General features: G+C 40.2%; 1 protein-coding gene across 1 annotated transcript in view; it reads left to right on the forward strand.

Annotated features, from left to right (window-relative positions):
* Positions 1-27910, forward strand: part of Lekr1 (leucine, glutamate and lysine rich 1) — a 175612-nt gene that overhangs the window by 77806 nt on the left and 69896 nt on the right. Inside the window, exons 4-6 of the mRNA XM_055596834.1 lie at positions 1128-1247; positions 2963-3138; positions 15554-15739. Coding sequence (XP_055452809.1) covers positions 1128-1247; positions 2963-3138; positions 15554-15739 — 482 coding nt within the window. The remainder of the gene's footprint in view (positions 1-1127; positions 1248-2962; positions 3139-15553; positions 15740-27910) is intronic.

A 27910-nucleotide genomic window follows, 5' to 3' on the forward strand; every position in this document is an offset into this window, starting at 1 on the left:
AATAAATGCAATCTGACATGAAATGTGCTTTGCAGCGAGGATGAAGGGAATACCGAATGTGACTTAATAGGTGCTGTTTTAACAATATTGAAAAGATAAGGAAAGGGCTGGGGCAGGAGGCAGGTGAGGGTGTCTAGCGATGTCTAGGAAGGCCTGTTTCTGTTTGCTGCTTGACTGCAATGCTCATGTTCTCTTCTTCTGTAGCAGAGCTGTTGGTAAGCCTGGAGACCCATGTTCCCAGGTCAAGGAGTACACCATCTAATTTGGCTTGAAGCAAAATGTAACATGTGCTTTAAGTTTAGAAGTGTTCGAGGGTCCTTTGCGAGGATTGATTTTAAAAGTGTACTCTCTTTTGTTCTGAGATGGGAATGTACTGGTTGACGTTTCTTTCACCATTGTGGACCATGAGAATGAAGTAAACACCCCTTCATGGAAGACCAGAGAGTAGGCCGTGGGGTCCTGAAAACATTACAGACTATCACATCCCCGAATTCTCTGTTTCGAGAAAAGTCTCTGTAGCCTTGACAGGCCTGAAACTCAGTGTGAAGAGCAACTCTGCCTTAAACTTGATGCAATCCTCCAGCTTTAGCTTCCTGAGTTCTGGGATTATAGGTATATGCCATCATGGTTCATTAGAAATTGTGTGTGTCTGAGATAATGTTCAAGTCTTAGTCATATGGACCATTTCTTAGCTGATTTGTATTAAAAGTTAACACTCATATTAATAAATAATATAAACCTGTTATTTAGTAGTAGAGACAAATACTAGAGGGAACAGGAAAAACTGAAAGCATCTGCCTTTGGCAGTGGGAATTGGGATAAGAGCAAATGTTTATGATTTTTTTCTTATAATAATTTTTGTAATAGTTAACATTTTAAATTATATACATCATTAATAAAATTAAGTTTTAATTACTATTTATATATTTACTTCCTACCTGTAATTACTTTTCTTATCACCTAGAATACTAACTCTTGGTGTGGTTTTCTGCATCCTTTTGTATACAGTTATTTTCCTAATACAGTATGTATAAAGTAGGTTTTTACCTACATTTAATTTTAATTTTAAAATGCTCTTTATTAGAAATATTGAAGTGTGCAGTGATATTGTTTGTTTATATTTTTAGAGTTCAAGATATGAGCATGCAGTTAAAAATGCAACAAAATGAATTTCAGAGAGTACAGAAAGAATTAGGTCATCTACAGCATGAGTTAAAAATTAAACAAAAACAATCCAAAATGTTCAGGTAAGATTATCTTTAAGAATTGAAAGTTATCAGTATTAAAAACAAACAGTAAATGCTTACTTTATGAATATCCAAACGTTTTAGTAATATGGATTCTAATTTTGAAAAAAAATAAAAAGAGCTTCACTTTCTTATTGTCTTTATATCAATTGAATTATTTTACTAATAAAAAGTAACTGAGCAAACACTTGTTCTGTTAACACCTTGCTTTTTTTTCCCTCTGTAGTGACATTTAAAATGAAAGCATAGTAGCTAATGCAATTTTTTTGTGTGTATGTATAGAGTGGTGATTAGTGTGTAGTCCATGTCTATGTTGATGTGTGTGTGTGTGTGTGCGCGCGCGTGCGCGCGCACGCGCGCGCGCGGCGCGCATGTGTGCTATGGATGTCTTCCTCTACCCTCTGCATTATTTCTTGAAACAAGTCTTCTTACTAAACTTGGAGCTTGTTAATTCAGCGAGGCCGGCTGACCAGCAGGCTCCAGGGAGCTCCACATTCTTGCCTGCCCTACACTGGGGTATAGGCACGCGCTGTCAGGCTGACTTTTTATATGAGTGCTGGGAATCAGAGCTGAGGACTCACACTTGAGTGGCGGTACTGTATTTGCTGAGCTGCCCCTCTGGCTTCTCTCGATTAGCAGCTTCTTGGCCATGTGATCTGCCAGAACAGAAACCCTTCTGTGATAATATAGACCCTCAAATTAGAACTCTCCAACACAAATGATGTTAACACTTTCCCATGGAATCTCTGGAAAGTTTATAATGCATAAAGATAAAAACCAGTGTATAAAACAACAACAACAAAAACAAATGAGGAAATGCATGCCCTTGAATACATTGAGAACCTTTATAAAAATGATTCTTTATTTCAGTAACTTTTAGCACTTAGAAAAAGAAAAATAGATTAAGTCAACATAAGTGACACAGATTCAGGATAACTAAAAAAAGATGCTAGAAAAGTATTTTTGAATGTTGGGCTTTTATTTTTAATCCGCTCTCTAATATCACAAACATTTTCATTCTCTGAGTTCATGATTTTTAACTGCCTGTTGAACATTATTTCCCTTTCATAAGTGTCTTATGTGTAGTCAGTAAAGAATTGCTGAACGGATGCTTGAAGGTGGTCTGCTCGCACAGTGTGTGTGTGTGTGTGTGTGTGTGTGTGTACGTGTGTATGTGTGCATGCACAGTAATGTCAGTACACCACATGCATACATTTCCCCCAAAGGAGTCGTATTCCCCTGGGACTGGGGTGATAGAGGACGGTGAGCTATCATGTGGGTGCTGGGGACTGAACCTGGGTCTTCTAAACAACAGCCAGTGCTCTTAACCTCTTCCCCATTGCTCTAGTCCCCCAGATGAACATTTTTACATTATTATTCTCCTTGGCCCATTTCAAGAAAGCCAGTAGTGAGCCAGCAGCTCTGGTTGCCAGTTGCTTGACTCCCTTGGCCTATGTGTGAATTACGCATATGTCCTCTTTTCATTAAAATAAAATAAAAAAAAAAACAGAAGTACTTTGGCATTGCTGTATAATTCAGTGTATCTCACTATTCTCAGATTATATCTGTTGCCTCTGCCTAATATGTCGACATCTTCCTTTCACTTTTAAAATTATTTTCATTAAGCAATATATGATCATGATAAACCACTTTTGAAGAAATGTGTTGTGCTTTCTGTGTTTAAAAATCCTAATTTTTTGTTTTACTAATTGCAGTCAAAGATTTTCAGAATACAAATACTTCTGGAATAAGACTCTTTTATTACTTAATTTTACTAAAAGGGAACTAACCAGTATTAAATATGAAATATATGATAATTTTCAAAACTGGACTTCACTGAAAGGAGAAGTTTTTCTGCAAATTAAATCTATAAGTGATACAGCTTTAGCAGGTTTGTTACATATATTTACAGCCTAATTGCTTTGTCTGTAACTGGTACATAATAGATATGCAATCCTAGTATTTCTCTGCCTGTTGGGCCCGAGGCTCCACTTTTTAAACTGGTGGCTGATTGGAACTGTAAAGAAGCATTAAGGTCCACTCCACTCCTGGAGTGCAGCAGTTCTGTACTGATCTAACGTAAGCTACAGTACCTCCATTTTAAGCTCTACTCAAAAGTATGATTACTCTTGTTAAGCATATGGATTTGTTTAAAGTTTTTCTTTTCATCTCAATAACTGGTTAGATCAGCTCCCCCCAAAATAATTATAAATACCAAACATAAATATTCAATATTGCTGCGAGACCAAAACCAAGCACATAAAGGCAGAAGCATCAAAGATTGAGTGAATATTTTCCTCAGTGAAGATGTCAGTCTGAAAAGGCAGTGTGATATATTACATTTGTGTGACCTGTTGGAAGGGAGAACTATAAAACAGTGAACTTCAGTGACTGAGAGGGGGTTAGGGGCAAGGACAAGTAAACACGTGTCACACAGAGGAATTTATTTATTTATTTAACATCCTTCCTCTCCTCCTGCTCCTACCCTCCCTCCACCTTCTCCTGCATCCCCCATCCCCTACTCCTCAGATAAGGGGAGTCCCCACCAACAGCAACCCACAGCAGCACATCAAGTCCATCAGGACTGAGAGCATCTTCTAGGGAGAAGTGGTCAAAAAGCAGGCAACAGAGTCCATGTCAGAGACAGGCTCCTCTCCCATTTCTAGGGGACCCACATGAAGGCCAAGCTGCCCGTCGGCTACATATTACACAGAGGAATTTTAAGATGTGGGAATTATTTTCTAAGATACTGTAATGGTACATTAACATCATTATGCATTTGCTAAAATTTACAAAATATAGAACACCAAGTGTGTCTCCTGGTGTAAAGGAGCTCTGTGTAAATAATGCCGCTGTTGGTTGTCTTGAACCAGGTGCACCACGGTGGTACAGGGTGTCACAGGAGGGAAGGTGGGGTGGGGGATGGGGCAGGAGGTACAGGAGGTACGTAAGAACTCTGCTTTATTCCCTCACTCTTACTGTGAACCTAAAACTGCTAAGATTATTTTAAATATTGAAAAAGAATATGGAACTGGGTGAATTCCTTTTCTTTCTATTTTTTAGAGGTGAGTAGACAAAGGTCAGGATACTGTTTATTCTACATAGAAACAAAAAGTATGAAAGAAAAATGTGTTCTTTTAAACCTGAAGATGAGAGGACAGAGATCAAGGCAGATCCAGCCTCTGGGAATAGCCAGGTGCAGAGACAGTGGGAGAGACCAGATTTTGCATGGAATGCTTTCCAAATCTCTAGCTTCTCTCTGGAGTACATGTACACAAGGAAGACTGAGCAGCCTACCTTAGACAAAAATGATTGATCCTTTAACAGATACCTTCCCTGCAGGATAGACCTTATAGTTTGAATTTAGCTAAATTTATTGCTCATCAAGCCAAAGTAGAACGAATAGAAAAAATACTCCGTAAATTAAAAAAAAAAAAAAAATATATATATATATATATTTAACATCCATATATATATATATGTATATAAATGTATATGTGCATGAATGTTTTACTCTGTGTATAACTGTGTGCCATTAATTGTGCCTGGGGCCCAAGGAATCCAGAGAGGGCTTCATATGCCCTGAAACTGTAGCTACAGACCATTGTAAGCTACCACGTGGGGGCCGGGAATCAAATCTGGGTCCTCTGAAAGAGTAATCAATGCTCCTAACTGCTGAACCATTTCTCCAGCCCCCTTAAAACTCTTCTGAGGAAGCAAAATGGAACTGAGGCTCCATAATGGACTACCCACAGTGTTTGATACACAATCCAAATTTCTTGACCTGGAGAGAAATATTTAAAAATATTGTCCATACCCCCAATATAGCAGTCAGTGCAGAGCAAACTGAATCGCCCTGGATGAGGTGTGATGTCAGAGGCATCTCTTTTCTTAGTGCCCTCTGCGGACACTGCATCTTTTTATAAATGGAAGATTTCTGGCCATCTTTAGTGGGCAAGTCTCATGATGTGTGCCCACTTTGGTAAGCGCACATTCTGTCATATCTTGGTAATTCTTACAATACTTTTTATTCTTATTTTATAATCTTTTATAGCAAACAGTGACCTTTGGTGCTACTATTATAACTGTTTTAGGGTACTATGAACCACACCCATGTAAGAAGGTGCACCTACCTTTAACAAGTTTCCTGTGTTCTGACTGTTCAAAAACAGCCGTTTCCATGTCTCTCACTCTCTTTGGGACCTTTCTAAAACAGAAGTATCAATATTAGGCCAGTTAATAATCCCACAGTGAATGCTAAGTGCTGGAGAAAATGGAAGAGCTATAAATCTCTCTTTTTAGCTCAAGAGCTACAATAATTGTGCTTAGTGAGAAAGTCAAGATAGGTCGAAAGTTAGGCCTCTAGACCTGGAACAGTATTCTAGGTTGTGAAAGCAAAGTTCTTGAGGGAAGTACAGAGTGCTACTTCAGTGAACATATAGAAGACAAGAAAAACAGCCTTCCTACTAAGTTATTACTGATAAAGCTTCTGCCCGCAACATTCTCTGATGTTAAAGCTTCATTTAGAACAAATCCCTGACCTTCAATTCATGAAGGTCCAGAGAAATAAGAAATCATAGGAGAAGCTACCAGAAGTTGGTTCAGGAGGTTTAAGGGAAAAAAAAAAAAAAGAAAAGCCTTTATAAGATAAGTGTGCAAGACAAAGCAGCAAATGCTGAGTTAGAAGTTGCATCAAATTATCTGGAATATCTGGTTAAGATAATTGATGAAGATGGCCTCAATAAACAACATTCTTTGGGGGACAGAGTTTCTAGCTCATCGGTCTCTAAATCCCCATGTAGCTAAGGGTGGCCTTGGCGTCTGTCTTCCATGGTGCATCAACTATCACACTTGATCTTTAATACCAGGCTGTCAATGGAACAGCTTGATGCTTGAAAGAGACACCATTTAGGACTTTGCATTGCTAGAGAAGTTACCGCCCAGGTTCAAAGGACAGGCTGACTCATTGGCGCCAGGAAAAGCTGGCTTGACGTGGAAGCCCCCTTTCCATCTGCCACCCTCAAATCCTGGGACTCTGAGAATCATGGAATCTGCTCTTCCTGTTCAATGTAAATGGAGCAACAAAGCCTGGATGACAGCACATCCGTTTACAAAATGGTTTACTGACTTGTTAAAGCCTACTGTTGATAACTGTTGCTCAATAAGCTCAGCCTGGCACTGCATGCCTCCTGCTCCAGCTCCAGCTCCAGGAAGGCTCGGGGAGCGATTTATTCAAGGAATTCAAGGCTATCTTGGGTAACATGCTGAGATCCAGTCTCTAAAACAAATTCCTTTTAACATGTAACTTCACCCAAGAACTGGGATGGAATTTAATGAGATTAGTAATGTTTCATGCCTGTTAACTGGCATCAACCTATGGATCAGGGATTTTTACTTCAAGTTTCACTATCTGTACACTTTATAAGTTTATCTTTATCAAGGGTAGTGTTGCCATGATTTATATAGACAATGTAAATTGAAAACCTCTGGAAATGATTCTCTACTGTAGATGTCAATAAGATTAAATACTATCATTAGGATCCACCATATAGACCACATTAAAAACATTCATTTTTCATGTCAAAATATCAATATTAATAAGAATTTAGAAGTTGATTGTAACCAACATGGCTTTGGGGGCTGAATACATGAGTGGAAGAAGTAACTGTAGACCAGGCAGCAATAGCAGTTGACCTAGTTTGTTTTCTGTTGCTGTGATAAACATGATAACCAAAGCAACTTGGAGAGGAAAGGCCTTATTGCTTACCACCCCTATGAAGGGAAGGACCTCAAGGCAGGGACCCCATGCTGGGCTGGGCCTTGAGGATGCAGCTGTTGCTGAGTCATTTCTGTTACTGTAAGTAATCCCAATAAAACTCGTGGTTCATCCGTTTGAACCGTGGTGGTATCCATAGTTCATCGTGCTGTAAGCTCCCTATCTGGACTGGGTAGAAGTTTGTGATCTCCCTATAAGAAGTTTGGTCACCCAGCAACCACTGAAACTTGATGAAAGAAAACAGCCAAGTTAATACACAATAAGCTGCTTCCTTGCAAGAGACAAAATCTGCCAAAAAAAATTAGGCCAGGTGAGATCTCCCCCTTTGGCATCAGTGACCATCTGGCTGAATCCAGCTACCCTGGGGAGAGGAGTCAAAACCACAGGGAAGTCTGTCTTCACATACAGCTTGCCTGTAGCATCAGGAGGCAAGGTGGAACGCAAGAGTCTTAGGCAGGCACCAAAAAAGGCCTTCCAGTCTCTCCTTCACCACATGCCAGAACTACAGGGACACCAAGGCTCTGGAGTGAACAGCTCCCAGCTGACCCAGCACCAGGTGCATCCTGTGAATAAGAGCACTCTACGAAGGTGAAGCTTCCAACTCAGCACAGCTGCGTCAGGGATTAACCCCAGAAGTGTGCAGTTTAGTTTTTATTTTCTGTTTTCTTAATCTCTAGTCTTACATGTATGTCTCATGGTAGTTTTGCTTTTGTTTACTATTCATTTGGTTTTTGGGATCATTCTGTATGTTTCCTTGAAGAAATCAAGAAATTTTAAAAGTTCCTAGAATTGAATAAAAACAGCATAGCAAAGTCTATAGGATATAGTGAAAGCAGTTCTAAGAGGAAAGCAATCAATGCATTTAAAAAAATCAGAATTCTGGGAAGTAATATTTCCTCTCTTAGGCTTTGGAAACAAACCAAGTCAAAAGTATTAGATGGGAAGAAATTATAAAGATTAGAGGAGAAATTAATGAAATAAAAATGAAAAAAATGGAGGAATGAATGAAATAAGGATTTGGGTTAGGTGTGGTAGCACAAGGGCTCATCGCTATGGGTTTGAGGCCAGCCTGGTCTATGTAGAGAGTTCCAGGCCAGTTAAGAATACATAAGACCCTGTCTAATAAACAAAGAAAAAGCAAAAGAAAAAAAGATAATGAATAAAATAAATAATTCTTTAGCTTAGTTAATCAAGAGAAAGACAGAGAAAACACCCAATTAATAAAATAATAAAATTAGAGATGAAAAGTGAGACATTAGAACAAAAAGCAATGAAATTCAGGATCATAAGGACATACTTCTAAAACATATATTCCACTAAGATGGAAAAAACTTGAAAGAAATTAATGATTTTATAGTTGTGTCTGGCATATCAAGGTTAAGCCAAGAAGAAATCAGTTACTTAAGTAGAACTATACAAAAAGCAATGAGATTGGAGCAATTTTAAAAACATTTTAAAAGTCTCCCAACTCAAACAAACAAAGAAACAAACAAAAAAAACATGCTTAAGTCCAGATGGATTTATTGCAGAATTCTCCTTCTTAAAGGAGGTAAAACCAACCTGTTTCAAGTTCCATAAAGTAGAAGAAACATTGAAAATACCAAAACAGATAAAGATACAAATACAACCCATCCCCTGATGAACATAGATAAAAAGTTTTTTCACGAAAATCTTGCAGCCTGCAGACAGGAGCACCTGAAAACACATCAGATTGGCCTCGTTCCAGAAACACAGGGATGGTTCACTAACCACAAATAAGTAAATGTGATCAGCACGTAGACACACTCAAGGTCAGAAGCCACATGATCATTTCATTAGATGCAGAAAGAGCCTTTGACAAAATCTTTTGTGACAGAAGTGCTGGAGATAGTAAGGATTGGGGAAAATAACTGAACATAGTAAGGAATGTAACTGAAGGCTGTATGTGACAGTGCTCTAGCCAACACTATGCTTTAAGGGGAAAACTGACAACATTCTCATTAAAACCAGGAACAAGACTGTGCTGCCACTCTCCCCTCTCTTTTCCCTCAATAGAGTGCTCAGTCTTACAGCAACAAGACAAGTGAAGGAACTACAAAAGATACAAACAGAGAAGCCCCAGCACCCTTATGTTCAGATGATACAACTCTGTTCAGAAGAGACCCTAAAGACGTCTCCAGGAAACTCCTATAAGCGTCTTATAAGCGATCAACACTTCCAGCAAAGTGGCAGGATGCCAAAAATCTCCAACTTAAAAAAAATTAATAGCCTTTCTATAGAACAATTACAAACACACTGAAAAAGAAATCCAGGTAACAAACATGCACAATAGATTAATAACACCTTGGATTATATCTAAGCAAGGAAGTAAAAGACCTCTATGATGAAAACTTTAAAAACCTGAAGGAAGACATTAGATTAAAAGAAAAAAGTAAGGACTATAGAAGAACAAACATTGATAAACTCCAAGATTAAGAACATAGGCTCATCAAAGGAGGTCATTAAAGATAAGTATGATAGATCGCTGCACTAGAGAACATTTGAGCGTCACCAAGGGAAACTGGCTAATGTCCTCCCAACTCCTGGCATTCATGTTTCAGTTTATATGTCACCTCCTCCACGAGATCTCTGCAGATTGTCCTAAAGCCTTCTTCTTCTAAACTTCTCTATCCTATGTTTCATTCCAAATGATCTGTTTCTCTCTTGGGAGTATTCCTGTCCATGTATTGATTTTTGTTGTTTACCGTATAGCCTCTGGTACCAGGCTTCAGGTTCTTTTAGGAGAAGAACAGGGTCTTCTTCCAAAGCCGGAAGGTAGAAATGCACACGCAAGGACAGCATACTCCGTTCTCAAACAAGAGGGGAGCGCACAACATATGGGTGTGTGGCACCGAGATCTTGCTGACTAAGAGGTCTTCTTCCTTCTTGCTCACCACTATCGGCATGATCGCAGCCCCAGGACACAGGTGTGCCAGCTGGGACAAGTAGGTGCAGAACGTGAAAGGTGCTGACGCTGGGTTTTGTACAGCTGCTTTGAATGCACTTCAAATCTAAAGCAGAGTGTCTAGTGGATACAGGAACTTACGACTTCCATGCCTTCAAGCTTTAGGACATAAATTAAGTATATCCGCAAAGCCAAGAGCAGTAAAGTCTGAAAAAGTGTCACATGTACTGTACAGTCCACTGTGGTAGCCACAGTCATCTGTGGCTGTAGAGCATTTGAAATGTGGCTTTCGCCTCTTTGAAGTGTGAAACTTAGGTGACTGGAGTTAAAGACACCATTAATAGAAATTTTAAATTACATACATGGTTCTGTAGTATATTTGCTTCAGTTGATACTGCTAGTCTAAATTAGTAGTAAGATGACTTTTCCACACTTTAAAAACTAAAAATTCTCCTTTGAGATTTACAAAATGGTAAGGATGATGTGAACTATAGCACGGGTGCTTTTGTCTGTCACTTTTATCCTAATCTCCCTTCCTCTCTCCCTCCCTCCCTCCCTCCTTTTGCCCTCCCTTCCCCTCAGCCCATAGCCCGCTCTGGATTGAAACATGCTACCTGTATTTAATTGTTTGTAACAGCTTTTGTCATAATTGCTCACAACTGGAAAGAGTCCAGATACTTTTCCATGGGTGACGGACAAACAGAGCTATACCATTCTATATAATCCAAGTCAGCAACAAACGGAAATAATTATTAATACAAGCAATAACTTGAAATCACATTAAGGAAATATTTCCAAGTTAAAAAAAAGCCATTTCAGATCTTTTCATAAGGGTTTTCCTTTTTTATTGTTTGAAAAATTTATAACTCATCAAATGTGTTTTGATCAAATGACTCTCCAGCCCTCTGCTATCCTCCTCACCACTTTTCTTTTCCAACTTCAGATACTTTTTTTTTTCCAAGGCCACTGAGTCTGCTTAGTGCTGCCTGTGTATGCTTGGGCATGGGACTGTCTCCTGGAACCTGGGTTGTCTCTTGGGGGCCAAATCCCTAAAAACCGAGGCTCCCTCCCACAACGACAAACAGTTGCCAACAGCTCTCCAGCTAGGATGGGACTTGATTGGTCCCTTTCTCATTCATGCTGGGCTTTTATTTGGCTTGATCTTGCATACGGAGTCACAGCCACTGTGAGATCATGTGTACCAAGGCCTTGTGTCTGGCAAATAACTCCAGCTCTCATAATTTTTCAACCTCTTCTTCTGTTATGATTCCTGGGCTTTTGCGAGAGGGAATATGACAGAGATGTCCTGCGTAGAGCTGAGCTGTCCATTCTCTTATTCTCTGCACACTGCCCGGCTTTGGCTCTCTGTATAACTCACCGTCCGAAGCTTCTCTGATGAAGGTTGAGAGACGGCACATAGAACATAGGAATAGTACATTCCTGCAACAGTTTAGCAGAAGAATATTAGTAGACTCTGCCATAGGGTGGATAACCAGACATGGATTTTTGGCTCTGTTAATGGTACAAGGCATGAATTCTGTATTGTGGATTGGGCTTAAATCCAATCAGAAAGTGGTTCAATCTTGAAAATCTTTAGTGTTTGACTTATATAGCAGTCTTGACATAAGGCCATTGTAGGTATAAGCAAAAAGGAGTAGTTATTGAGGACTGTCACTGGTGGGATGGAGAATGATCTTGCTGTAAACAGCATAAATGAGCCTGGTGGTCTGGGATTCCATGTTTTGCTTATGGTCGTGACGATATGACGCTACATGTCCTAGTCAGGGTTTTTTGGTTGTTGTGTCAACGTGACACAACTAGAGAGTCACCTGGGAAAAGAACCTCAGCTGAGAAATTGCTCTCATCAGACTGGCCTGAAGCCAAGTGTGTGAGGTCATTTCCTTGATTGTTGGCTGGTGGGGGAGGCCCGGCCCCACGTGGACACTACCACTCCTGGGGCAGTGGTCCTGGGTTGTATGGGAAAGCAGGGCGAGCTCTTCAAATTACGAGGAGCAAGCAGTAAAGACCATTCCTCCATGACTTCTGCCTCACTTGCCGTGTCCAGGTTTGTGCCTGCGCTCCCGCCCTGACTTACTCTGATGGTGCGCTGTAAGCTGTGATCTGAAACATGCCTTTTCCTCTCCGAGATGCTTTTGTAAGGGTGTTTATCACAGCACTAGGAAGCAAGTGAGAGCGCTTGTGCCAAGATGGCATAGAGCAAGCACACACACATCAATGAGTTTGTGCACAGCTGGTTAAATCTAGCAGCCTCTCTGGAGAGGAGAGGGAAGGAGAAATGGAGCCTCTTTAGACATCTATTTGTAACTTTCTGTAAACTATTTATTTCAAAATAAAAGGGTTCTTTAAAAGAATCAATGTAATGTTTTTTAATTCCTTCATTTAATACCTACAGTTTTTAAGGGCCTTTCCTATTACTGTACTAAAGTTAAAGTTACGTGAATTAACACTGAAATTGTTAACGCTGAATGTTACAGTGAGTGTAACATTGAAATTCCCTGATAATAAGTGTATGGAGCTCTTATAATGGCATAATGACCCAATATAACTGTACATTCACTTGTCTAAGCTCAGGACTACATAGAACAGAAATAAATCTTAATAAGGTAAAGAAATTAACTAGTACTTGCTTTAGCTAATGACTCTTGTTGGTGGTTAATGCTAGGAATCGGACCCAAGGCCTCACACATAGGTGCAGGCATCCGACCACCAAGCTGCAACTCCCCTCTGAGTCTCTCTGTCTCTGTCTCTGCCTCTGTCTCCTTTTTGTGTTTTAAGACTGGGTTTCTCTGTGTAACACTGGCTGTCCTGAAACTATCTCCATAGACCAGGCTGGCCTTGAACTCATAGAGATCCTCCTGCCTCGGCCTCCTAAGTACTGGGATTAAAGGCCTGTGCCAGCACCACCACTACTGAATCTCTTGACATTTTAGAAATCAAGTACAAAATTATGTTAGAGTTCACACTTTTAATATAAATAAATAAGATGAAACTAAGAGTAAAGTGAGCATGTTTGATTCTATTGCTGAAAGGTCTTTAGGGGGGATGTTTTAAATTGTCTAACCTAGTTTGGCATTAAAAGCATATCTAGCTCCAAATGCCTGCCTCCAAAATGACACTGAAGCAAACACTTATTCAGGATGTTCAGAACTAACAGATTAGGAACCGTTTAGAAGCTCTACTAGAAGCCTTTCTGCATATAACAGCTCCTGTTATTTCTGAAGCATGATGGGGGAAACTACAGGGGAATAAGATGTTATCTCTGGCCTAAATTGTGATCAGTGCAAAGCGAGTGTGCAAGTTGGGGTGAAATATGTAGGTTAGCTCAGAAAAGGCTTCTGTGGTGGGCTAGCACGTGAGCTATGTCAGGACCAATGTGTAAGGATGGGATTATTTCTTAAGGTTGTGCTCAAACAGAAGCCGCAGAGTTGGGCCCAGCAACAAGTATAGGTTGGGCTGGTAGGGGCGATAATTCTAAACCCCAGATTGGGACAAATATCTGGCAAGTGCAAAAGTATATAATGGCAAAATGTGGAATTGTATGTAAACACCACGATCAACTGATGGAGGCACATTACCTCATCGTGGTGGAGTTAACTCACCTTCACTGAGTTTACTTTCCTAATACCATTTTGAAAGTGTTTTAGTTCCCATTAGTTCAGAAATTTTGCTGTACTTTTCCATGAATACATGGAAATAGACTATATTTCACAAATAAACTTGTCTGGAGGATTCTGCCTCTTAATGTCAGATAGAAAGTCACATTGACATTAGCTATTTTAGAAACAATAGTGTTCACTAACAGAAGCAGCAGCCAAGCCAAAGCAGAATCACTTTGGCAGATGATAAATAGGTGGCAGCATGTGTGTCCTACTCTGCAGTGTCATTGTGACTTGAGCATGGGCAGATGTTACAGTACGGGACACTGTATTCAGACATAGGAGGCAGCCATTACGGCTCTGAAAACACCCAGGGAACATTTTTACTTATCTCACTTTGGCAAGCTGTATTTTTTTTTAAGCTTCATATTACTAGCGTGCTGGTCATTACTCTCACAGAAACAAGACTCACAGTCACAATTTTTACAAGCACATTAGCTACTCTCAGTGGGGGAAATGCCGTGGAATGTTGCACCGCAGTGGAAGCACGCATCTGATCCCAGCAATTCATTGGGTTTTCTATTTGAGAGGTTGAAAAGGAACTAAAAGAAAAGAGCTATCAGGGCCTCTTCTCAACCCCTCAGGGCAGGGTTTAATGTCACTTTTTTTTTTCTCCCAGACATGCCTTTTAGCCATCTAAAGAGCCTTTCGTTTTCTGCCTTTGTTTGGATCGTGTACTCCTGCTCTCTCTCACTTACGCCCTTGCTTTCTTTCTCACCGTCATTCTCTTACTATCTCTCATCTCACGAGGTCACTGTGTCTCCTCTCGCTGGCCTGGAACTTGCTCTGCAGAGCAGGCTGTCCTTGAATTCACAAACATCTGCGTACGCTGCCCTCTCAAGTGCTGGGTTTAAAGGTGTTAACATCGCCTGGCTGGACTACATTCCTGCACCATCCTTTAGGACATTCTCTCTTGCCTGTGCCCTGCTGTCATCATCTGCTGGCCTTACTGCCTCTGCTCCCAGGTCTGCCTGTGGGTTTCCACTTTGACTTTTCCTCCATGTGCAGATGTGGCAGCCCCCAGGAACAATAAAGCAAGCCAACATGTTGAGATACCCAGTCACACCTGAACCCACCATACCACTTAGGCTAGCCAGAGAAGGCAGCAGCAGGTAGACCTCCTGGAAAACTGTCCAGAGACTCAGATAGGCCACATCCTCATCAATATAATTAGTTGCAGTTGTACAATGGACACGTTCTTTATTGCATGTTTGCTACCTTAGTGGTGGCTTCTGTTGGCAGTATTGAAGACTTTGGTGAGGGAAAACTTGATAATTATTTTGATGGATCATGTGCTCTGTGCATTTTCCAGGAAGCTATATGAAATTAGCACATTGAAATGTAAGTAGAACTGTAAAAAGCCATTTAAGAATTATATGGAAAGAGAGTAATGACATTGAATTACTACAATAAGTTGTGGTTTCACTCTAGGAAACACTATTATTAGAATCATTAAAATATATTTGTTGAGTATTAAATACTTTATGCCCACAGTTTGCTCGTTTTAAATGTTTCATTCTTCCGATCCTCTTCATGCTTACCACTGAGAATTAGGCTAGTTTCTGTCTTAGAAATGCTACCCAACCAGTTACTGCTGTGCATTTAAATTGACTTTGTGTGTCATACCATTCCAACAAATCACAGGGCACTCCACAGGCATTATACCGTTCGCAGTTACATGAGAATGTAAACACAGTCTGTATTATTATTTGGTATGATTTCAGGCTAAGAAAAAAGATACATTGTTTATCCATCCAGCCATTTTTCTTCTTCTTTTCAGAATTGTTAGTGAATGTAATTCTAACTTTTGGCCAGGTGTCGTATTCTCAGAAACATCATCTTATTTTCACATATTTTCTAACCGAAAATCAATTTTTAGACAAATGTGATTTAATGTCTTCTGTTTATAAACTTTGAATTTTCTTTACAGAAATAGATATGCTAAATAAAAGTCTAACAGTGTGCCAGAGAAATAACTCATGCCTCGAAGAGGAAGTGAAAAATCTCAAATTGTTGTCGGATGCAGCCATGTTAAGGACTCAGCAGATGCAGGCATCCAAACAACATGAAGCAAACTTGCAGTCCAGGTGCTTTGATCTGCAGAAGGAGGCACTAGGTAAAGAGAATTCCTTCTTCTTTTGTTTTTTGTTTTTCCAACAAATTACATTGTGCTTTATTCTATAGTCATATGAGACATATTTGAACTTGAGGTTCAGGATCATTTACACAAGTAATTCATATATACGGCTATCCTTTTCATTTTCTTTTTTAATTTATTTATTCTTGTTAATTACAATTTATTCACTTTGTATCCCAGCTGTAGCCCCCTCCCTCATCCCCTTCCAATCCCACTCTCCTCCCTCTTCTCCTCCCATGCCCCTGCCCTAGTCCACTGATAGGGGAGGTCCTCCTCCCCTTCCATCTGACCCTAGCCTATCAGGTATCATCAGGACTGGCTGCACTGTCTTCCTCTGTGGCCTGCCAAGGCTGCCCCCTGCTCAATGGGAGGTGATCAAAGAACCTGGCACTGAGTTCATGTCAGAGATAGCCCCTGTTTCCCTTACTAGGGGATCCACTTGGTTGACTGAACTCCCATAGGCTACAATCTGAACTGGGGTTCTAGGTTATCTACACATGAATGGTCCTTGGTTGGAGTATCAGTCTCAGAAAAGACCCCTGTGCCCAGATTTTTTGGTTCTGTTGCTCTCCTTGTGGAGCTCCTGTCCCCTCCAGGTCTTTCTGTCTCCCCCTTCTTTCATAAGATTCCCTGCACTCTGCCCAAAGTTTGGTTATGAGTCTCAGCATCTGCTTTGATACCCTGCTGGGTAGAGTGTTTCAGAGGCCCTCTGTGGTAGGCCCCTGTCCTGTTTCCTGTTTTCTCCCACTTCTGATGCCTGTCCATTTGCCTTTCTGAGTAAGGATTGATCATCTTACCCAGGGTCTTCCTTCTTGCTTAGCTTCTTTAGGTGTACAGATTTTAGTATGTTTATCCTATTTTAAGGATATCCACGTATAAGAGAGTATATACCACTTGTATCTTTCTGCTTCTGGGATACCTTACTCAGGATGATCTTTTCTAGTTCCCACCATTCATGATTTTCTTGTTTTCAACTGCTGAGTAATATTCCATTGTGTAAAAGTACCACAATTTCTATATCCATTCCTCAGTTGAGGGATATCTGAGTTGTTTCCAGATCCTGGCTATTACAAATAAAGCTGCTATGAACATGGTTGAACAAATGTCCTTGTTGTATACTTGAGCATCTTTTGGATATATTCCTAGGAGTAGTATAGCTGGATCTTGAGGAAGCACTATTCCTAATTTTCTGAGAAAGCACGAGATTGATTTCTAAAGTGGTTGTACAAGTTTACATTCCCACAAGCAATGGAGGAGGGTTCGCCTTTCTCTACATCCTCTCCAGCATGTATTGTCACTTGAGTTTTTGATCTTAGCCATTCTGATGGGTGTAAGGTGAAATCTCAGGGTCGTTTTGATTTGCATTTCCCTGATGACTAAGTATGTTGAGCATTTCTTTAAGTGTTTTTCAGCCATTCGATATTCCTCTATTGAGAATCCTCTGTTTAGCTCTGTACCCCATTTTTAATTGTATTACTTAATTTGTTGCTGTTTAACTTCTTGAGTTCTTTATATATTCTGGATATTAGCCCTCTGTCAGATATAGGGTTGGTGAATATCCTTTCCCAGTCTGTAGGCTGTCGTTTTGTTCTGATGACAGTATCCTTTGCTTTACAGAAGCTTTTTAGTTTCCTGTGGTTAGAATTCCTTCTTGATGTTAGCATCTAACCCTAACATGGAAGTGTCTACCATGTTATTAATATCCTAACAGTTTTGTGTTAATTTATCTTGAAAATATGTCTAATAGTAATGCTGATAACTGTGTTTTCTCAGTGTTTATGATTGTAATTTTGACATTTAATGAGGCAGGATTAAGTGGGTATATGAGAGACCTTTCAAGTGCAAAGTAAGATTTCATCAAAACAAAGTGGAATTTACTTTGCTGTCTCATCGTCTCTAGGAGATTGCTGGCTTAGGATGCCAAAGGGAAACAGAGCATGTGCTGTTGTATAAGATGAATCCAGATTTTATTTTCATTTTTATACGTTTTACTAAAACTTTACTGCTAAAACTTTAAAGTGTTAAGGTTTTCAAAACTTCATGCTGAGTATATAACTTAATTGTAGTATTCCTTATAATTTTTTGCTGAGGTAAAACACATGACCTCAAGCATTTCTAATTATTCAGTTCAGGAGTTTAAACATATATTTATGTCTTCTTCAGTAGATGTGTGAAACTTTTCACATTGCAAAACTGAAATGTTATAGCCACTGAGCTCCTGTCCCCTCGAGCAGCCACCTGTCTACTTTGTTCTTATGAGTTGACACACATAAGGGAGGTGATATGGTATTGTATTTGTGTGTGTGTCAGGGGGGCTGCTTAGCATAATGCCATCTGTGTTGTCGCAGGTGTCTGAATTCCCTTCAGTTCTGACTGGCAACAGTCATCCATGTGTTTGTAAGGACTCTTGGCTCTTCCTTCATCATCCAGTGGACACTCGGGCTCCACCTCTTACCCACTGCGTGTGGGCGGTGAGGATGATATGTAAATGTCTTTTTGAGCCCTTGTTCTGGGTTCTCTGATACATACTGAGAGGCAGCACAGCTAGGTCATTTGAGCAAAACTGTTTCCCCAGTGACCGTGGCACACAGTGACCCTGGCATTTGTCATTCCCACCATAATGTGCCAGGTTCCCATCTCTGCATGTTTAGCACCATTTAATGCTTTGGGTGTTTACTGTCATTTGGTATCTTTCACAGGGAATTGTCTTTTGCCCATTTTTAAAATGTTGCTGTTTTGTTTCGTTGTTGTTGGATTATAGTTTTTCATAAGTTGTACATATTAACACTTTATCATGTATGTGACTTTCCCGTGACATAAGTTGCCTTCTCAAGCCCTTTTATTGTTTTCTTTGAGACACAGACATTTTCAATCTCAACTGGGCCCCCCTTTCTGTGTTTTGCTTTTGTGGCCCATGTGTTTGGTGTCATAGCCAAGAAATCGTTGCCAAATCTAGCATTCTAAAGCTTTTTCTTTCCTTTGCTTTTTAAACATGAATCCTGAATTTTAGACAGTTTTTGGGAATAAGTCTAACAAATACATATTTGTACCTGATAGTATTGAAACATTTTTATCAATATAATGATAAAAGCAGAATTTTAGAAGGTTTGAGTTGTGAGACAGTGCGTTCTGATGGAATGAACTCATTAAAATCTAGAGAGAGAGAGATGAGTGTTGGAAGAGAAAAAAAGGAGACATTCACTCAGTAGCACTATAAAGTCAGAAAAAATGTAAAATTTAATTGTAATTTTATATGTGTGTGTGGGGGATCCTTTGTTTGCCACAGTGCGTGTGTGGAGGTCAGAGGGGGACTTAGTGGAGGTTGGTCCTTTCCTACCATGTGTGCCCTGGGCTCAAACTCAAATAATCTGGCTTGATAGCAACTGCCTGTACCTCTGAGCCATCTTGTTAGTCCAGAAAACTGTAACAAGTAACAGTGGCTCACTGGTTTTATTTGACTTTGAGTCACCGATTTAAAGTTGATGCATTGAAGGTTCTCTTGGTAACATTTTATGTTCTTGGAGTTCAGGCTGACCGGAACTCACGTCCTTCTTGCTTCAACCTCCTGAGTGCTGGGATCCAGATGTGTGTGCATGTCCCAGCTTCTTTTAGCCATTTTGTTTGTTTTTGAGTGCTGGGATTAACGATGGGAGGCAGCACTCACAGCCTTCACTTACTAAGTTTAACGCGCAGTTTGTATAGTATGTTAATTGTTTTATATATTCAGTTTTTCTAAAGTATATATTTTTATTTAATTTTTATGATACCATATCAGAAATTTGTATTTTGGTGTAACCAAATGGTGTTTTTTTTTTTTAATTATTTTTGATGAATCTTGGTTAAAACATTGGTATGCATGGTTCCTTGGAATCTTCCGTTTAATACATCTTATGTGATATGAGAGACAGTGGCCCAGTTTCACTCTTTTCCCACTGTATTAGTGTTCTAAGTAATTAAGTAAACATTTAACCACCTAACATGTTAAAGTTCTTGTGTATTAATACCTGTTACTGAATTTTCTCTTCTGTTGTACTAATTTTTTATATACTTTAGTAACCCGTTCTTGCAAGTAGTAATTCTTTTTCTACTTTTAGGTATATTTTGTATGTAGTTATTTTTCCATTTAAACCATTTGTGTGTGCTTGGGGGGATATGTGTGCATGCGTGCAGATGAGAGGTCAAAGTTGGGTGTTTTCCTCAATTGATTACCATCTTAGTTTAAAAATTTTAATTCTTTTTAGAATTACACATTTTATGTGTATGAGTGGCTTGCATGTATGTATGTATGTATGTATGTATGTATGTATGTATGTATGTATGTACACCACAGGCATGCTTGGTGCCTTCCAAGGTCAGAAGAAGGCATCAGATCCTCTGCAAATGGAGTAACAGTTGGCAACCACCATGCAGGTCCTAGGAATTAAATTCCAGTCATCTGGAAGCCACCTCTTCAGTTTCCATCCTCTTATTTTTTGATACTAGGTCTTTCTCTAACCCTGGAACTTGCCACTTGTCTTGACTAGTTCTTTCTCTAACCCTGGAGCGTGCCACTTGTCTTGACTAGGTCTTTCTCTAACCCTGGAGCGTGCCACTTGTCTTGACTAGGTCTTTCTCTAACCCTGGAGCTTGCCACTTGTCTTGACTACCTGGGCAGCAGCCCTCTGGGGTCCTCTTGTAGAGACTCCAGCACTGGGTTTCACCTGTACCACACTGCCATGTCCAGCTTTTTAATGTTAATTCTGGGAATCTGAACGCCAGCCTTCATGCCTATAAGGCACATACTTTATTGAGCAATCCATCTCTTCAGCCCCTTGTCTCTTTACAGTTTAAGGTCATTTTATTAGCTATTCTCCAAAGGCTTAGACAAATCTCTAGTAAAGTTATTTTTTTTCTAAACTTTATACCATGTTCTACATACACAGTTATCATTCCATACAAAGTTAGGACAATTTTCATCACATTATAATTAGAGTAGGGAACTTAACTGTAATTGTATTATATGTATAAAATTTTAGAGAATTGGAATCATAGTAATGCTAGTCACTGTTATCAACAGCTCTGGGGTTTTCTAGTTAGACGATTATACCATCAGGTATATATTCTAACATTGTCCAAAAGTCTAGGTTCAGAGTCTCTTGTAAGACTTAGACAGTCTCTTTACCTGTGAGCCCCTACACAATTAAAAACAAAGTTACATACCTCCAACATACAATGACAGAGTAAGCATTTTCATTATAAAAAGGAGGAATGGGAGCATAGCAAAAAGCGAATGGATCAAAACAAGACTTAGACCAAGGCCAAATCCATATCCAGCATCAGGATACTTGGTGGCATTCTCTGGAGTCCAGTTGCTTTGGCCATTTCTAGTTCTATTGTCTGCAGCTTACATAGCCTCTCTTATAGGCTTGCTCTCCTTTGGGAGACTCTCCATGGCCCTGGCATCTCCAACACCCTGGAGCCTCCATCACACCTAAGTTTCATTTCATGACACATGAAATGCACAAGGCCTCCTTGCAGGGATTCTGACCATACTGTATACTCCCCAGCTTCGGTGGCGTTCTGAAGCTTGTGCAAGCTACATCATCACATAGTGCTCCCAAAAACATGTCCATGTGGATGACACTGCTAAGCTCTGCTGTCTCAAGGTGTCGTTTGGCCCTTCTACACACCTGCAGTGACCTCTGTGCACTTCTGTGATGGTTACTTTGAATTTTCCACTTGACACAATCTAAAGTCCCCTAAGAGAGGCTCAGTGAGGGGTTATCTAGACCAAATTGGCCTGTGAACATGTCTCTGAGAGATTCTCTTGACTACACTACTAGAAATGGGAAGGCCTGTCCACACTGAGTGGCCCAGTGACTTGTCAGGAGGCTCTGCGTTCCAAGAGTAGGGAATCTAAGGGAGCACCAGCATGGATGCAGGGATTCACTGCTCTGTGCTCTCAACTGCAAGTGCAATCTGACTGGCTGCTCCAAATCACTCTCTCTCTTTTTTTTTTTTTCCTGCTTTACTTTTCTTTTAATTCTTTATTAATTACACTTTATTCACTTTGTATCCTCCCTGTGGTTCCCTCCCTCCTCCCACCCCAATCCCTCCCTTCCTCCACCCTCTGCATTCATGCCCCTCCCCAAGTCCACTGGTAGGGGAGGTCTTCTTTTCCTTCCTTCTGATCCTAGTCAATTAGGTCTCATCAGGAGTGGCTGCATTGTCTTCTTCTGTGGCCTGGTAAGGCTGCTTCCCTCTCAGGGGGGAGGTAATTAAAGAGTAGGCCAATCAGTTCATATCAGAGACAGTCCCTGTTCTTATTACAATGGAACCCACTTGGATACTGAACTTCCAAATCACTCTTGACTCCTTCCCAGTGATGGACTGGAACCTGGAACTGTGAACCAAAAAGACCCTTTCTTGTTCACGTTGCTCTTGTCATGGAATTCTGTTAAAGCAGCAGGAAACAAAATTAAAACAACTCTGACAGCTGAACTTGAAAAAACACTTTTATCAGGTAGCATTTTTGAGTGAATGAATTCCCTCATTACGTGCTAATGGCCTTGGCAGGTGGCATCTTTCCCTTGAGGCTCCACCCTGCTGTTCCAGTACAGGGTTCCCTGATGCAATCACCCCTGCCTTGTCTTTAAACTTGTCAACCCTTATTTTCTCACTAACCTGTACTTTCCCCTGGATTTTTCTACCTTTACTGTAGATTTAAGAGCAATGAACAGTTACCATGGTACATTTTGGATATAGTGTGGACACTATCCCCTGGGAGGAATGAAAAAACACAACTCACCCTGAACAGCGACTGTTCTGACGGCAGACCCAAGTACAGTCCAACTTGGTGAAGCAGTTACTGTACTGGGACTACGAACAGGCGTGTGGGCGAGAGGTTGCTTACAGGAACATGGGCAACCCACAGGCAGCTGCATCAACAAAAGTCCACTCTGGCATAGGTTATGACCCACAGAGGCTGGAGCCCTGGAGCGCTGTACGTGCCTTGCAGGGAGCACAACGGGCCAAACCCTCTCATCTCCCCAGCTTCCCAGCACCAACCTTGGACATCTACATGCACACACATGCACTGTGTTCGCACACTATACACACATGTAAGAAGGAAAAATAAGAAAAATGTATCTGTAACTTACTCCAAAAAGCTAAAAGTCTAATACCTTAACAAGAGAAGCACAGGACAGGCCAAAGGATTTTATAAGCAAATTCTACCAAACTTTCAGACAGAAGATCCTAACTTTACACACACACACACACCCTTTTATTTTCCATGCTAGGAACTGAATGTTTGGCCGTGTTCTTAAAAAGCAAGTGCTCTAGTACTGAGCCAAGTCTCCAACCCGTACGTAATATCTTTAAAAGAAACAAAAACTGAGTGTATTTCTCAGCTCAATCTACAAGGCTAAAATAAATCTCAAAACCAGACAAAGGATTAGAAGAAAGGAAGAAAATAAGCTTCTTTAGATTATGAATATTGATGGAACAATTTTCATAAAATGTGAGTAAATCAAAACAGCATTGGTTTTTCCTGAGCACACAATCAATTCTTATAAGTTCCTTTGAAATATAAAATGCAGTCTTTCTAGATCTCCCCCATGCAAATGGTGTTGAAGCCAGGCTTTGTCCCTAAGGTTGCAGCTGCTCGCACTCACTATGGCACATATCCTGATAGTTTCTGACATCTACCGAGCACTAGCTATTTGCCCATCATGAGCTAAGCATTATCTGTTACTTCATTTCATTCGCAAATAGCTCCAGGGGTTAATTATCATCATTATGCTCTTGTTACTAGTGAAGAAATTCAGCATTAGTCAAGTTAAGTAATTTGTATTAAGTTACAAAACTAGTAAGTAACAAAGATAGGGTATATCTTAACTGTGACAGAGGCCTGATTAAAGGAATTAAATGTAGTGTTTCATTTGATAGTTGGTCTATAACTGAAACCATATGTACAGTGCTAAAGACTCTTCCCAATGGAAACTTTTGTTTTAGAGGATAGACATCATTTATTTGAGGACTGTAGAGGGACTAGAAATATATACAGTTAAAAAAAAAAAAAGTGCCACCATTTCTTCGTGGGTTTCCATACAGAAAAGGGAATTGTTTCTTTCCATCTACCTAAACTATGATCAGACTTTCAAGATTTTGGCAGGCAGATTTCAAAATGTTGTTTTCACAGCTTTTTAACAGTACGTGGCTGTTTTAAAAGAAGCAAGCTGAGTCTGTAAGTTTAACTTCCAGGTATGTTATGAAAGGTTTGGGAGGAAGTTAAGAAACATTGTAAGCTACTTTTTTTTTTTTTTTTTTTTTTGCTAATGATTTATTATAAGAATGAACATGTCATTTCTGAACCAAGTGTTTGAAGTTGTATTCATATGAAGTTTTTATACTTGGATCTTGAAATATGTCACTCCAGTATACAGCGTTTTGATTTTATGAACTAGAAGAGCAGGCCCGTGGTGGCAGCTTCTACCTAAGAGCTGTCCTGACATTCCTTCCCACAGTGAAATTCCTCTCTCTCATAACGGATTATCTCCCTGACCTTGAACTGCTGCAGTGGGTGTCAGCCAGGGTGTACAGTCCTGCACACTGGAACCAGGTGCTGATCCTGGCTGAGGGAGGCACGTTAAAAACATAGAAGGATTAGTAGCCCAAAAATAATTTTATGGAACTTATCACACTAGGAGCTAGTAATGCTGAAAATGTAAGCTGTTGTGAGATTCTTTAATGTATGAATAATTGATCCTCTTAGAAGCAGTGATGTTTTGGAGTTCAGTTGTAACAGTTCCTCTCTCAAGGCACTAGCAAAGTTAAATATTGTAAACAAGATTAAAGAAAAAAAAATGGATCAGTTTTCCATGTATTTACACAACCCCAAAATGCAACAGGTAGTTGGGATGGTGAAGCATTTTTATATGTTGCAAGGGGCACTCTAAATTGATTCAGCTTTCAAGAGGAATTTGTTACCTGTCTGAACTACAAACGCACCCCCGCTTTGCTTTTGTAGTTCTGTTCTGGGATTAACGTGTAGCGTCCCTCTTGGAAAGTGAAATAAGTTACTCCTCGAAGCGTAAGAACAGCAACAGAGAGCAAACACCACCACACTAGGTTACTAACTAGAGAGCTGTGGAACAGCCAGACAGTAGGTTCCATGCAGCTGTAAGAGAGGAGCAAACTTTTCTGTCAGGCAAGGAAAGCAACGGGTATAGCCTGCGTTTGTACCACGGTGCAGTTTGTATCGAAAGGAGCTTGTCGAGAATGTGGACATTCTTGTTTGTTCCATGCCTTAAAAGCCTTTGTGCACACACATACAGACATCTTTACATATATAAAGCCTTTGTGTACAGAAAACTTAGAACGGTGTTTACCTGCTTGGGAGTGAGAGGCATTAGGTGAGAGAGAACAGTGAAGCCTTTTCCAACTAGGTTCCCCTCCACAGCAAGTTGAGATTTATAGAAAAAGAAACACACGAATATAGAGTTCTTCTTGACGTCCCTCCTCAGGTCCCCTAGTTTAACTTGTGCTGTTGCTGCAGCACCTTTGCTGAACTCATTTGAGGAACTCATTTCAATAAGTTCGTGTCTCCATGACTTTACCCGTGTGCTTTCTGCTCTCAGCGTCTTCCCACGACACACACTGTATTCAGTTGTCACGACTTCTTAGGCCTCCCTCGGTTCTTACATTTCTCAAACTTTCTTCGTTTTTGACTTCCTTGGACATTTGAAGGACTGCTAGCCAGCTATGCTGTAGGATGCCCCTCTGTTCGATTATCTGATGTTTATCTTACAGTTACACTGGAGTTACGTGGGCTGGGAGGAGGAGAAGCTCAGAGGTACAGTACTGTTTTCATTATGTCCTGTCAAAAATAAACACTACCAGCAGCGTGATTTACGACTATTGATGCCGGCTGACCTTGGTCACCCGACTGCGGGTGGCACTACTCGTCTGGCTTCCTCATGGGAAAGTCGCGTCTTTCCACTTCCCATACTGTCCTCTGTGAAAGCAGCCTTCTGCATGCAGCTCGGATTGGAGTGGGAACTCCAATCCCGTTCTCCCTGTTAGGAAAGAACTCTGCATAACTTACTTGGAATTGTCCTGCGTGGAGGTTAACCTCTTCTCCCCATTGCTTAATTTATCATTTACATGAGTATTGACATTGATAGTTATATTTAGGTTGTAATCCAATTGCATTTGTTCCTCAAATTGTGTAGCTTTAACTGATTGAATTTTTTCAGTTGACGCCTAAGTCTCTTTGACATAGTCCCATCAATACGGAATGTCGTTCTTATTTTCCAGAACTAAGCAAGCTCATGTTGTCTATTCCATGACTCAGTATGGATCACCCACTTCTCTAACGAGCTCCGATTCCTTTTATTGCAAGATGGTTTTCCTAATCAGGAAGTCGGTTGGTTTGTTAATATGGGGTGTTATTTGCTTTATATGTTTATATGACATAAGTATGCCTGTGAAAATGTGTCTACACACACTTATGTATGTCCATAAGTACTTCTGTAAGTAGCCCTCTACAGCTCTGTTTACCCCAGTGTGGGTTCTTACTAATGTTATTGCTACATGAATCATTCTAGTGGGAAAATTATTGCATTTTTTATGTTTTTAAAACTATTTCAAATTAAATATGTTTTATAAAATTAAATAAATTTTAAAATAAAATAGTAGGTCATGCTGTTTAACATAGGCTTAGGAAATTAAGACAGATTGGTGAAATACACACTGTATAATTAGAAACACTTACACAAAGTGAAATTCTTTTCCTAAATCAAAGCATATTTTCAAATATTGTTCTTTGAATTTGGCTTATAAAACAAGCAATTTATTTGATACTGAGAACACAGTATCTTGTGTTCCCAGAGAGTTAAAAGTCAAGAAATAACCTTTTCCTGGATGAAAGATGTCCTGGTGACCATGGGATTTGTGACTAGAATGAAGGGAAGAAGAGGAAGACATTGTCCTTCCCGGGTCTGCTCTGCCACTCATTCACTATCGTTAAGTGTTTGATGCGAGCTCCAGCAGCACATGCTCCCTCGTGTGGTCCTCGTATTGTCACTCTGTGGACTCCCTCAGACGCTTTTATCATCTGTTGGCCATAGCCTAGTCCCTAGTCCTGCAGCTGAGATTCAAACCCAGGCCTTGGTCAAGCCAAATCCTATGCTTCCATTAATTGTTACAGTTCCAAAAGGGCACTTGAAACTACTTGACTCCTCTTCTTTAATTCAAAAGAAAAGGTTTTCTCCCCTTACAAAAATAGGCCACTAACATAGAAAGTCTCCTAAGAATTCATCCTAAGCAGTACTGACTGCAGGAGTATCTAGGACAGTATCACTGATGTGTGCGGTGACATGGAGAGTTGGGTAAGTAAAGGGATTTGTTTTAAAATGTACATTCTTCACCTGAAAGACTCTACCTAGCAGTGTATCAAAGCAGATGCTAAGACCCATAACCAAGCCTTCGGCAGAGTGTAGGGAATCATATGAAGGAAGGACAAATTAGTATATCCTAGAGGGGACAGGGAGCTCCACAAGGTCCAAATATATCTGAGCACAGGGGTCTTCTATGAGACTGTTTATCCAACCAAGGAACATGCATGGATATAACCTACAATCCCTGCTCAGACATAGCCCATGGTAGCTCAGTATCCAAGTGGGTTCCCTAGTAAGGGGGACAGGAACTGTTTCTGACATGAACTCATGAGCTTCCCCTCCCCCATGAGGGAGGAGCACAGATAAGGAGCTAGGCCACAGATAAGGACATTGCAACCATCCTGAAGATACCTGATAAGCTAGGGCCAGATGGAAGGAGAGGAGGACACCCCCTCTCAGTGGACTCGGAAGAGGGCAGGGAGGAGATGAGGGAGGGTAGGATAGGGAGGAAAAGGGGGAGTGGGCTACAGCTGGGATACAAGTGAATGTATAAAATTATTTAAAAATAAAAAAATATTAGTTAAAAAAATGTACATTCTTGCACATCTGTTCTATGTCAGATTTATGGTTGCCAAGATGACAAAGAAAGCTTTTTGGTTTTGTTGAGTGCTCAAGGTGCTTCTTATAACCAGGCCAGTATGGTTGCTACAATAAATAAATGGATAAATAAATAAATAAATAAATAAATAAATAAATAAATAAATAAATA

This window comes from Psammomys obesus, unplaced genomic scaffold, assembly GCF_907164565.1.
Source record: "Psammomys obesus unplaced genomic scaffold, mPsaObe1.curated_primary_1811, whole genome shotgun sequence".
Classification (NCBI taxonomy): domain Eukaryota; kingdom Metazoa; phylum Chordata; class Mammalia; order Rodentia; family Muridae; genus Psammomys; species Psammomys obesus.